We start from the raw sequence: 12936 nt of genomic DNA, 5'->3' as shown, positions 1-12936 counted from the left end.
GAGCATTTTTACACGCAGACCTGTTATATGTTTTTGACTATATTTTGTATTATCTAAATCTGAGATTTCTATGTATGATGCAGTTGTTTATACATAAAGAAACAGTGTTGTTTTAGAAGCGTTTCATCGGATTATAAAGAAAAATCGCACATATCTTCTTTTTTTTTCATTTGGATGATGGTAAAGCATCATTGCAGATATAGCTGTGGTTTACCATTGGTTAAGAGACTCAGCGGCTCAGTCTCTATGGCCAGGTGCCTGCACTAAACCACAGGTCATGACGAAATGTTCTATCTGGAGAAACAATATTATATTTATATTTATATATTTATAATATTATATATTTCAGCAGAAGCTGCAAAAAGTGTAGAAGCATTGTTAACAAGTCAAACCTCAGTCAGTCCTGAATCCTGCAGATCAAATGTAAATGTATATGTGGCCAGGAACACTGATGTCAATTGTGAGAAACAAAACTACAAGCTTCCTCTTCACTCAGTGGACTCCTCCTCTGAACACACACACACACACATACATACACACTGACCAACATTCTCACCGCTGACAGTTTTTCCGGTGAAAAGCTCTTCCTCTGTTAACACTCGCATCTCTGTTCTGGCTTGCACAATATTGTTTACGTTGACTAACAAAGCCATTTGAAAAAAAGATTAGAAGGACCGGTGGCCGCCCCTTTCGTTCTCTCTCATTGCCTCCTCGACCAGAGACCAACATAGAGAAGATGCCCGATGCTCTCTGTATTAGTGGTTCTTTGTTTGGTGAGTTTGGCTCTGTATGATAACAATTGTTGGCACAATAGGGAGGGAGCATACTGTCTCTCAGCTGTTGTCTTGATCTGAGGTTTTATCTCCTTTTTCAGGTTCTGCAGTAGGACAGCAAGGTACGTTACTTGTCTCTGCTCCAGTGAGAAGCCGTCTTTTGGTTTTGTGTTTCAACTCGTGTTGGTTTTCGCCCCCCCCTTCACAGAATGTAATTCCTGTTACCTGATCAGCATGGGGTCTGTCGTGGCCATTGTTGCCTCGGACATCATCTTGACCATCTTCATCACCATCTCTGTGTTGTGCTTTGCAATGTTCCACAAGAAACGGAGAGAGTGGGATTCTCATGATGGTGAGGGCCTAAATGTTTGTGCATTGCTGCCAACGTGTGAGTGAGCTGGTTGGTGATATATGACAGGCGGGCCGAAGTCTGATTTGTAAATTGTTTTGGGTTTTTTAAGTGGGTAGAAGAAATCTGTCATCATCAGTGTCAAAGAAAACGTCAACAGAGGTCACAGAATCTCCCTACCAGGTAAAGCACAACTACCTTATTTATTTAGCCTGTTTCATGTTTAAGTGACATTTTACGCTTTTTCGTGAAATTTTGTTTCACTGTTTTGCAGGAATTACACGGAGTCCAGTCAGATGTGTACAGTGAGCTTCAGCACTTTAGAAAATGAAACAGCAAAGCTATAAAAAAACGTCTTCTCTGTAATGATTTCCACAAGCGATTACCGTATACTACCACACAATCCACTGTATACATATCTTACTGTTACCATTTATACTTCTGCTTTAAATTGGAGTCAATGTGGAATAAATGTACAGAATGTTTATTTTAAATTAAAAATGGATATATATATTTTATTCACTGACAACTGTCTTGTGCTAAATGTGCTGTTCACTGCATCCCACCCTTTTTTTAAATGTTAAAATGTACATTTTTATTTAAATAATAAATCAAACATCTGAAATGCGTTGTTTACATTTTTCATTTATATATCAGAGGTTTTTTCTCACACATTTACACACTGCAGACTTCAGATACCGAGAGCAACAAATTCAATGCTCAGTTAGATTCTGTTCTACATTATCACAAGTCGCTTATTCCTTAATTTCATTTCCTGAATTTTCTGCTACAACAGTTTCTATGCCAGAAATATATTCCACTTAACTAGTGTCCACAAAATTGTCAGAAATGTTTTCCTATATTTCTACCACACAAAAAAATCTAAATTTGTATGAAAAAGTCCCAGAAGTGTCTATATTTGGCAGCAGCCTGTCTGTCTTCCATGAGTCCACAAGTGTCAGCCACTGACTCATGATGAAGGAAGAAACGGAATCTGGAAAAAAAAAAAAAAAGAAGCTATTGTTATAATACACTCATGACACAATAGCAAAGCAAGATCTAGAGAACAATTTTATTTTGTTCTCTAGATTCTCTAATATGAAACAATTCAGCCAAATTGTTTCATATTTGGCCGACTATATGGTTTTGTTTTTTTTTGTTTTTTTTTATCTGTTTTGTTGAAATCCAGAGGAAACTAACCTTCATGTGATCATGTTTCCTGATGGCACATTATCATTCATCGCCATTATCTCATGGCTTTAAAGATCTTTGACTGCATCTAGGAAAAGTAAAATTGTCTTGCACTATAACAAACATTATGATCACTACAAGTTATAACTATGATTTAAGGTACTGTACCGGTGCTGTCGCCTCCATTATTATTAGTCTGCTCAGGTTCTGAAATACCAAAAAAACTCATTATTTTTTTTTGTTTATTGTTTTTTTCTTTTTATTCTATATTTGTTGTAGGAAATGAAGCCAACACACCTGCAAATCCAGTCTTGTCATCTGACGAGTTTGCATCTGAAATATCTGTGAATGAGTAAAATATAAAATAAGATTGTGTGACAGTGTGATAGTTTGTAGAGAAAATGTATATATTACCTACAATTAAAATGCTTGTATATTTCTTTTAACAGACGAGAGCATGAAAATGTACCTTCAGAGTTGTTCTCTGTCACAGGTTTACTTGGAGGTGTTGTATACGCTGCAGATATGAGAAAATAAGTAGTTATTGGCTGCAGGAGTTGTTCATGGTCACAATCAGATACTGTCAAAAGTGCGACATTACACCCTGAAGATAAGGCTAGTGACAAAGAAGCAACACAATTATGCCAATACAACATTGTAAGTTCTCTTTTGCTACTTTGCTATAATCTCACATCCATATTCTTGAGGAACCACGACTTCATAAAGTTCTGATGAAATTAGCTCGTCACTATGAGACATAAGTTCTTCCTCCAGTTCCTCAACATATCTGATTGGTACATTTCGAATCACAGACCTGTGACATTTCCAGGTACGTTCATTGTGCCAAGTGCATCTATAACACAGAAACAATGGAAACATGAGATAAAAGCTCGACTTGCAGTGATTTCAAACACCACTGCTAAAACATGGAGGGACATAAATAAGCTCACCATTCAGAAAGCTTAACACATTTTCTCTTTGAGCTTGAAAAAAAGAAGGAAGGATATGGTGTTACTGCTACAGTCCTACCTTATAAAAAGTAAACATGATTTGGAAAAAGGCTGAGTCTCATTTCAGATGACTTTACCTCTGATTGGGGCTGCAAACACCACATGTGTGACAACAAGGAGGAGACAACACAAGAAGCTGAAAGAAATAACCTCACAGTGTTAAGATCAAAGTGTTAGTGAAACGGGAATGTTTATATGAAAGCTTTGGCACCGTGTCATGTATAGCTTAGCTTAAGCTTAGAATAGAATATTTCATTAACAGACATTTGAAAAGACAAAATATCAAAACTTACAGCTTCATTGTTCTCCAGCAGCACATGTGTCTTTCTGTTTGGAAGCAGGAGTGCACGTTCAGCTCTTATGTACTGCCACTATACCCTGCTTTTTAACGTCTAATAGGTCCTGCCCTGGTTAATTACATATTCTGACACAATGTGTTGAATTGAGAGTTCATCAAATGGCTGTGTCTGTGTTTAACAGTGTGTGACTCGCAGGTAGAGAAGCACCAATTAGCCTGTGAAGCATTGTTTTGGGTGTGCATAATACTGTTGATGCATGAAGACACAGGCGTTAAGGAAGTAAGGGTTCAAGCCTGATCCTTGCATCCCCACAATCGAACCACAATAAGATGGAAAAGGCTCATAAACCTCTGTCACCTTCTACAGAGGCTCATTCTGTCATTACTGGATATGATCTATATTCACACTCTTACAATGTCCCTGCTACAGATGCATGCTGACAAAAGTTTCTGCCTCTGAACAGACCTGTTGGTGGCAGAAGGAGCCCTCCATGTAAAAGAAAAATTGGAGCGCCCCCTGCAGGAAAGGCTGTTCGCACTAAGCTTTTGATCCCAGGCATCGCCATATTGACGTCCCAACAGCGCTGAGAGGTAATCGTATTATTTCACCACAAATCGTCGTGTGTTGTGAGCAACTGTGTAGTGTTATACATGTCGGATAGTGTTGGGAAGAAGACGCACCGCCGCGGTGTCGCTCTGCTGTTCGACCACACTGTTTGTAGGGTGTTTTTTCAAGGCGTTGTCAGCCAGTTGCCTCGCCAGCCAACAGGCTATTCACTCATGTAGCCTGTTAGCTTAGCACTTTTTTAGCTTTGTGAAATACATTTCCGAGGCTTAATTATTAGCTCTGTGTCAGTATGGACTACCAGAATGGCTATTTGACTGTTCGTTGTGTAATGTGTTAGTTAATCTCCGGTGTAGGTCCACATTACGATTGAGAGGTAGTTGTGACTTTCCAGCCGGCTTTTCCCTCTACTATTGGCGAGCTAATGCTAACTAGCTAGCAGCACAGCCAGCTGCCCGGTTCGCCTGTTCGCTAGCTGTTAGCTAGTTCCACTGCACTTGTACAGGCCCTGAGCCACAGCGGCTTTCTGCGTACCCTCTCTTTTTCACCAAAGTAGTAAGCGGACACTTTTGTAATAACTGAACAAGTATGTTGTGCCAGAGAGAGAATTCGTCGAGTGGATGCCTCCATTATTATTGGAATCGAATGTGGTTGTATTGACTGGCGTGCGCTGCATCACATAGTTTACTCATGTTTGCTTAATTGACAGCATTGACTTTAATTAACCTACTTTGTGCCTGTTTTTTCAACAGGAGATACAGCCTTGGTGTAGCCCCCAGTGATGACTGTATTGAACCCTGTACCTCCTGATTAGACTGGTTGGATGCCCCCATTTAACATTCAGGTTTCTCCATTTCACACGTTGACTCACGATCCACCAGTAATTTCGTTTTAGCCCTAATTTCTTCCCAACTTCGTAGGATTATGTTCTTTTAATATATGCTGATGTGTTGCATTGTAAGTAGCCATTGTTGTTGACATGTGAGATACATATTTTGACGTTGTTGATGATCTTTGATCATTAATTCTCACTTTGACCCAGGTGGTGCTGAACAGCAGAAAAAGATGGCCCAACTCTAATTATTTAAATATTTGTGTTTTATGTAGTTTTACCACCATAAAGGCATCTCTACCACTCCTGTTCAATTCACCTATCACCAACATCCTGGAGGGACCCTCCCAGGTACTGTGTTGGCCTATGTCTAAATCTGCATTTCTACTGCATATTGTTTTCTTAGGGAAGAAAGAATATGTTGATCAGCATCTAAGGGGTGAATCTGTTGGTTGCTAATGGCACTTTTCCACTGTACAGTTGTAGCGCAGCTTGACTCTACTCGTTTTTGGTTGTTTTTTTGCTTTTCCATTGGGGATGATACCTGGTACCTGGTGTGTTTTTTTAGTACTTGCTCTGGTGAGGTTCCAAGCGAGCTGAGCGGATACTAAAATGTGATGTTGTCAGACTGTCAGTCATGGGTTGGCTGAGAGTGTTGTCACTGGACAGGAATCAAACCGTACAATGTCGAACTGTAGAGTCAGTTAAAAAGACTTTAAAATCCTGAAAACATGTATTTAAGAAAGAAATTTCTAAAATGTCAATATTTAACAGAGTCTGGCAAGGCAAGTTATGGCCATGCAGGAAGTACTGAACGATTCCATGTACAAATAATTTTACTTAACTGATTCCAATAATTCAGTACACCAAAGAGCTTTGCTCGCAACTAGTTTGTTTTGCGTATAAAAAGGGTGTCACTGCAGTTTCGTGCGGCTGTGCTATGATGACTGGAAAACTTTGTGCCCAATTCCAAACTGAGTTGTGCTAGAACTGTATACTGGAAAAGTGCCATAAGAGAATTTGATTTATGATGTTGGTAAACATTTTCCTGAGGAGTTAATGGTCTGAACTGGTAGTTTTGTGTCTTGTTCAATAATGGAAAAAAACAAAAATATACAACACACACTAGTGTGATTGTCTGCTGGTATTGTCCAGTGGGAGCCTGGTTGCAGATGACACCTCTACACTTTTTTTTTTTTGCAACCTCTATCGAGTGCTGGCCAAATCACGATTCTGGTGGTTTCAAAATAGAATTTGTGATTCTTATCGGTGACTTGACGACTGGTTACCACTTGGTTTCCACCAAGTGGCAAAAGTGCAGTCCAGCTCAGTATGATTTGCAGTCCTTTGCATTAGGGTTGTCTAAAGATGTGAAGGGTAGCAGAAACGCCAATCGATACATCCCACTTTTTTGTTGTCACACACTAAAGAATGTGACAAGATTACACTTTTAAGCTTAAACATTATTCTTTAAAAAGCCTTGAATCCTCTTTGTCATAACAAAAAATAAATTTTTTGTGGTTTTCCCATTCCATTACCATTGTCACCAGGACGTGGTGATTATCTGAAAATTCTAAGATGTTAATATTTGTAATTACTTTGTTGTTATCACTGTGCATTTATTCTGCTGTTGACAGATTTTTTTTCTGCTTTATGTTTAGGAGATTTAGAGAAAATCTTGTGTAGAATATGTCCGGCCCTGTTCCAAGCCGCTCTCGAGTTTACCCTGATGTAAACACACAGAGACCTCGGGAATACTGGGATTATGAGTCCCATGTTGTTGAATGGGGGTAAGGCAAACGCAAATAAATGGGGCTTCAGTTATCTTGTATAATTTTTTTTTGACTTTGCTGAGGAAATATTATCATATTAACCTTGATTTGTTCCTTTTTTCTTAGGAACCAGGACGACTATCAGTTAGTCAGAAAATTAGGGAGAGGCAAATATAGTGAAGTGTTTGAAGCCATTAACATCACAAACAATGAAAAAGTGGTCGTCAAAATACTGAAGGTATGGCTATAAATGCTTCATTAGTCACAGCAATTTAAATGTTTTTCATTAAAACATTTTGTCACTTTATTTTGTCTCACAACACTTTCTCTGCTCACAGCCTGTAAAGAAAAAGAAAATCAAGAGAGAAATAAAGATCTTGGAGAATCTGCGGGGTGGCCCAAATATCATCTCTCTGTTAGATATCGTCAAAGATCCTGTGGTACTTTGTTCTTTCTATTGCACTCGAACAATTCTAAAATACACACACACCTTTGTATCCATAAACAACCCACATGTTCATTGGTTTCTTCTTTTTAGTCCCGAACCCCAGCTCTGGTTTTTGAACATGTGAACAACACAGACTTCAAGGTAATGCTCAGTGCTCTGTTGACTTGTAAACTGTGATAAGCTAACACAAATTTATTTTATGTCTAAAGCTTTTTTTATTTTTTACAGCAATTGTACCAAACCCTATCTGACTTTGACATACGGTTCTACATGTACGAAATCTTAAAGGTAGGAAACAGTTTTTGATACTAAATGTTTACATTCTTGTCACCTTTACCAGAAATATATTGTAGAGTTTTCCTTTTATTTTTCCTTCCTTCTTTACCTGGTAGGCTCTGGATTACTGCCACAGTATGGGGATCATGCACAGAGATGTCAAGCCACACAATGTAATGATTGATCATGAACACAGAAAGGTATGATCTCATGTGTTAACTTGTTTCCTGAAACTCTATTTTTACTGTGATGAATAAATAGTTAAAATCTCTAATATATTTCACTTGATTGTTTTACTTCCAGCTCCGTCTAATCGATTGGGGTTTGGCAGAATTCTACCATCCCAACCAAGAATACAACGTGAGAGTGGCATCCAGGTACTTCAAAGGACCTGAACTGCTGGTAGACTACCAGGTGAGGCCCTTATATTCTTACTGTCTTACTGTGTCTTATCATGCAAATTGTAAACAAGTTAAAATGTTTTTAATATGAACTCATTCCGTGTCTTTTCATCTGTTTTTGTACATGTAGATGTATGACTACAGCTTGGACATGTGGAGTTTGGGGTGCATGCTTGCCAGCATGATCTTCAGAAAGGAGCCTTTCTTTCATGGTCATGACAACTATGATCAGGTGAGAAGAAAATCTTTAACATATTTTGTTGTGGGTGTGGTTGCACATTCTTCCAAAAATAGACATTTGCAACATAGGTGAGGTTCTTTTTGTCTTTGTTAAAGTTACCCCAACAGCTATTGTGCAATAGTAAACCCTTAATAGTTGGCACTTCAATGTACTGAATGTAAATAAAAAAAATCGCTTTTCCTAACTACTGTAGGACATTGACCATACATGATTAAATGTTATTTGTATTGAGACAAGTAGTGAAAACGGTTAACTCTTTTACACGTAAGATAAAACAACATTATCAACTATTACTGTAGTGACTCATCAGTCTGATTTTAGCTATTTATTAAAACAATTTTACTGCTTCAATGAATGGATGTCCAGGCAAACTTAGTCTCTGTGATAAATTCCCTTTGTTTATTGATCATCTGCTTTAAGGTGGATAAAGTGGCGATGCAAGCATTTGTCCAGTATAGCAGCAAAAACCATGCAGTCACCCATACGTGATCAGTGAACCCAATGCTGCTGCACTTATAAAGACTCAGCCACTCCCTGTGTGCTATAACCTGAACAAATAATCAAGGTATAAACAAAGACTGGATAATCTGGATAAATGATCAGAATGGCGCCTACAAATACCTTTGCACTACTTATTTTGTAGAGTAGTATATGCCTCTAAACACAGTTGCCAGTTACACGAGGAAGCCCACTGTTTCACCACCATCTCAAACTGCACACGGACTTAAATGTACACGTTGTTGATTTAACAGTATTTATTCATACATGTTTTTTCCCACAGTAACCACTGTATTGACAAAACAATGAAGTAAACCCTGACCACAATTCTATGAACCACAATGGAATTCAATCATTGTGTCTTGATACTCTCCACAGGTTTCAACACATTAAATATGTATCTGCATTATTGTTATGTGTCTTCCAACTTGCAGTTGGTGCGGATTGCAAAAGTCCTCGGCACCGAGGACCTGTATGACTACATTGACAAGTACAACATTGAGTTGGATCCACGCTTCAATGACATTCTCGGAAGGTAAAATATTGAGGCTTTTTAATTTCAGTATATTATCACTGAACATTTTGAGCAGGATCTTTGCTGAAGAACATTTCATATTAATGCTTTGTCCCTGGTCTGTTCTCTAGACACTCCCGCAAAAGGTGGGAGAGGTTTGTGCACAGTGAGAACCAGCACCTGGTCAGCACAGAGGCTCTAGACTTCTTGGACAAACTACTGCGCTATGACCACCAAGCTCGTCTCACGGCCAGAGAAGCCATGGAGCACCCCTACTTTTGTAAGATTATTTTTCAAACCAAGATTTGTGCTCACTATTTAAAGTAGCTTGATGATGTCAACATATTTTGCACTCACTGTTTTTTCCCTGCAGATCCCATCGTTAAAGATCAGGGAAGGGGGGCCACTCCAGGAGGAATGGCTGCCAGCTCCACACCAGTCAGCTCTTCAAGTATGATGGCTGGTGAGTTGTCTTTAATCTTTCACATTTCTATTTAATGAGTGGACCATTTTATTTTGGTCGCCTTTCAATGACCTTATCTGCTTTACCCGTCTCTGCTCTAACTTGTGGGGCAAACCTCCTATCAGTGTAAGGAAGGAAATATGCAGTATTACTTGTTAGCCGGTGTGTTGTCTTTTGTTTAATTTATTGTGTGTATTCTGCTGCCAAAAGCTCCTCCCCTATAACACAAATCCACAGGCAAACAAGACAAGACAGCAATTACCATGATCCTATGCTGCTCCCTTAAGTCAAACTAGTAGTATGTTTACATTCACAATGGAGCTACGGTTCTAACTCATCTGGACTTCTGTCCTTGTCCCAGTACACAAGCACAAATGGGAAATCAATTTATTGTCTGAAATGTGTCCACCTTTGCTACGTGAGGTGGTGATATGCCCCCTTTAGCTTGATATGGCGTGTTTATACTAGCACAACTCTACTCGCTTTGGCACGGCGCAGTTATTTTGCTTTTCCTTTCGCGATAGTACCTGGTACTTTTTTTGCTACCTGCTCTGGCGAGGTTCAAGGCGAGCTAAAATCTCATCATTTAACAGAGGAGTCTGGTGTATTTAGTGACAGCACTGCTGTGAAAGCCTTTGATCGCGAGCGGCGAGCCACATCACAAACCCTGCAGCTGTATTTCAGTCCAGTGACTGTGTCCGACAGAGTCTGTGCCCCAGACATGCAGGAAGTACTGAACAAATCTTTTTAATTAACTGATTCTTATTATCCAGTACATCGAAAACAACTATTTACAAGTCGCTATTTTATGTGTCGCATATAAAACAAAGGGACTGCAGTTTCATGCAGCCACTGTGATGGCCCCGCCCAAATTAAGGAGGTACTATATTGTAGTGGAAAACCAACCAAACCGTGTAGAGCCAAGGTGAGCCCAGCTGGGACCATGTGGTGGAAACACGGCATTAGTATTAGGTTTTTTTTTAATGTTTCTTCTTACAGCTAGTTGTTGGCATGTTGATCGCCATTCTGAGTCTTCTTATCATCCATGAACTTTAAATTATTATTATACAGTTGCTGTTTTGACTAAATGTATATGTGCAGTTATAACGCAACCTTCATTGGCATTATTGGGCTGTTATTCTGACTATGACAAATTTGATTCCATACAATTTAATAGTAATATGTGAACATGTATTTTTAAATCCCTTTCCTAATGTAAATGTACTAATGTTATGTAAACATACTGTCACTTGTGAATGGCTTCAAAGAAAGTTCTATCTTTGAATTTAGATTATGGTGACTCAAGCAGTTCTAATTGACAAAAAGAACCTTCTGTCTCTTCTAGGCATCACCTCAATGTCCTCCTCACAGCCACTGGCTAACATTGCTGGATCACCTGTCATCTCTGCTCCCAACACTCTGGCCACACAAGTCCCTGCAGCCTCTGGGGCCCAACCCTGAAGCCACTTCCTCACCTGTGTTAAATGTGTGCTCATGGCCATGTCTCGCCTAGATTTCACTGGGGCCCGGGGCCATGGGTCCCCTTTTTATGTTTAAAATAACAATGGAGAAAATTTAAAGTTGCTTTTCACATTCAGTTATATTTTGACACCTGGACTTGACAGAAATGTATTGTTGCACCTGTCAGGATTATTAGATTTAATTTGGGTGTGTTATTTGACAATACCATTGTCTAGAAATTCTAATAAGATGTAGACATGAAGAGAATGGATAATAAAATTTATTTTGTATGTTCCAAATATACAGTCTTGCTTGAAACTGTTTAATGGGGATCCTGCTGTATTACACTGTGAACCTTTACACGACTTCACAAAACAGAGTCAGGAATCTGGTGTGCCCCACTCAACCGTGCTCGCTGGTTGCACACGCAGTAATGTGCAGGAGTTGGTGTTTTGAAGTTGTTAGATGCTATCATTCTTTAATTGGACTTTTGTAGATATTCTACAGTTACTGTCAGGTTGCATGCACCCAATGCTGAATATCACAGGGTCAATAGTTTGCCAATTTTGTGTTACTTTCACTTCTGTATGTGTATGTATGTGTTCATGTTTGTTTTTTATGAAGTCTCTTACACATGATTTTGATGACATAGACAATTTTGTATCTTTTGTTTTATGTTGGGAGGGAGTCATCACCTACAAAAAACAACTTCAAAAATAAACAATTTAAATGGGGCTTCGCAGGCACTACATGTTATTGCATGTACCATGTGTTGACTGTTTGCATTTGCAAAATATGAGTGAATTTTAAAGCAGAACTACAGAGTCGGCTAATTCCTCTGGATTATTCCTTCGACAAGTTGTCTTTTTGCATCAAGTGATTTATGTTTTGTCGAAAACAAATATATCAAGTATTTTAGGTGGCTTTGGTTGACAGTTGGTGTATAGCTGTTCACAATTGGATGTGGTGACATACTACGACACCTAATATGATTTTATGGATACCTTGGTGTAACACTGGTTACTTGAGATTTTAGTACCTTTCCATAATCCCCCCGAGAATTGCCACACACAACATATTTTCTCTATTTTCTTATTTTCTATATTTTATTATCTCAGCACCAGTAGATGAGTCGCTATTGACATAATCGGAGTAGCCCTTTAAACACCCCTAAGCGTCATTTAAATAACCGTTATGGACATTTCCGACAGTCATGAAGTCAGCGTTAATAGTGGCCATATTTCCGATAGTCATGAAGTCAACGTTAATAGTAGCCATATTTCCGATAGTTATGAATGCAGCATTAGTGGCGCGTGTACCTCGACCATGGCCTCGACAACTGTAGTTGAGTGGATTTAAAGATTAAAGTTGACAAAGTTTGCTTTTTGGTAAATCATTTCCTAATGGAAAGGCTACTGTTAATCCATTTGGTAATGTACCTATCAGCGCTGTTAGGAATTTTTGTTTTCCTTGAAGTAGGAAAAGTTATGTTGTGTGTTGAAAACAATACAGGGCAATGCCTCTTGCCTCCAGGAAACCGGCCAAGAATCACCTGCCCAACTGTGTACATGGCTCGGAAACACCCAAGTAAGTAACTACTCACCGACTACAACAAAACACATCTCAAATAAACACTCAGGCATTAAAACTAACCCCTTTGCTGCTGCTGCGTACTTTCAGATAATGGCTCGGAGATTCTAACAGTCGTTGGGGAAGGACTCTTTATCAGCACTGTGAGTATTTGAGATGGAGACCTGCCACATTTGTCAAATGTTAAATAAACTCACAATACAATAAATAGCAGATTTATTACAATTAGTAATCGGTAATCAGTCCTATCAGTT

The 12936-nt window shown here is 38.9% G+C and overlaps 2 protein-coding genes and 1 long non-coding RNA gene across 5 annotated transcripts; 2 read left to right on the top strand and 1 right to left on the bottom strand.

The window, feature by feature from the left end:
* The first annotated feature begins 573 nt into the window (after positions 1-573).
* tyrobp (transmembrane immune signaling adaptor TYROBP) lies at positions 574-1741 on the top strand. The gene is made up of 5 exons (XM_058648354.1): positions 574-773; positions 875-895; positions 982-1125; positions 1235-1305; positions 1397-1741. Exons 1-5 carry the CDS (start codon positions 737-739, stop codon positions 1451-1453), a joined length of 330 nt encoding a protein of 109 aa, XP_058504337.1. The 5' UTR covers positions 574-736; the 3' UTR covers positions 1454-1741.
* A 728-nt stretch (positions 1742-2469) lies between these two features.
* Positions 2470-3456, bottom strand: LOC131471673 (uncharacterized). Its single transcript, XR_009242012.1, has 6 exons — positions 3401-3456; positions 3264-3296; positions 3128-3166; positions 2783-2830; positions 2611-2655; positions 2470-2520 (listed from the first exon to the last, which is right to left on the bottom strand). It is a non-coding gene; the product is annotated as an uncharacterized LOC131471673 (long non-coding RNA).
* Positions 3457-4081: 625 nt separating this feature from the next.
* LOC131471793 (casein kinase II subunit alpha-like) lies at positions 4082-11826 on the top strand. Of its 3 annotated transcripts, none has more exons than XM_058648550.1 (15): positions 4082-4212; positions 4939-5030; positions 5294-5369; positions 6680-6808; positions 6917-7028; positions 7129-7230; positions 7329-7379; positions 7467-7526; positions 7631-7714; positions 7818-7928; positions 8046-8147; positions 9089-9189; positions 9300-9448; positions 9542-9631; positions 10977-11826. In XM_058648550.1, the coding sequence occupies exons 4-15, from the start codon at positions 6708-6710 to the stop codon at positions 11090-11092; spliced, it is 1179 nt and encodes a 392-aa protein (XP_058504533.1). In that variant the 5' UTR covers positions 4082-4212; positions 4939-5030; positions 5294-5369; positions 6680-6707; the 3' UTR covers positions 11093-11826. The 3 variants fall into 3 exon arrangements, with proteins under 3 accessions (XP_058504533.1, XP_058504534.1, XP_058504535.1); XM_058648551.1 differs by having other exon boundaries at positions 4939-5143; XM_058648552.1 differs by lacking the exon at positions 4939-5030 and having other exon boundaries at positions 4172-4212.
* Positions 11827-12936: the final 1110 nt, after the last annotated feature.

Source organism: Solea solea, chromosome 13 (genome assembly GCF_958295425.1).
Source record: "Solea solea chromosome 13, fSolSol10.1, whole genome shotgun sequence".
In the NCBI taxonomy this organism is placed as follows: Eukaryota; Metazoa; Chordata; class Actinopteri; order Pleuronectiformes; family Soleidae; genus Solea; species Solea solea.
This window is presented reverse-complemented; position numbering and strand designations above follow the sequence as displayed.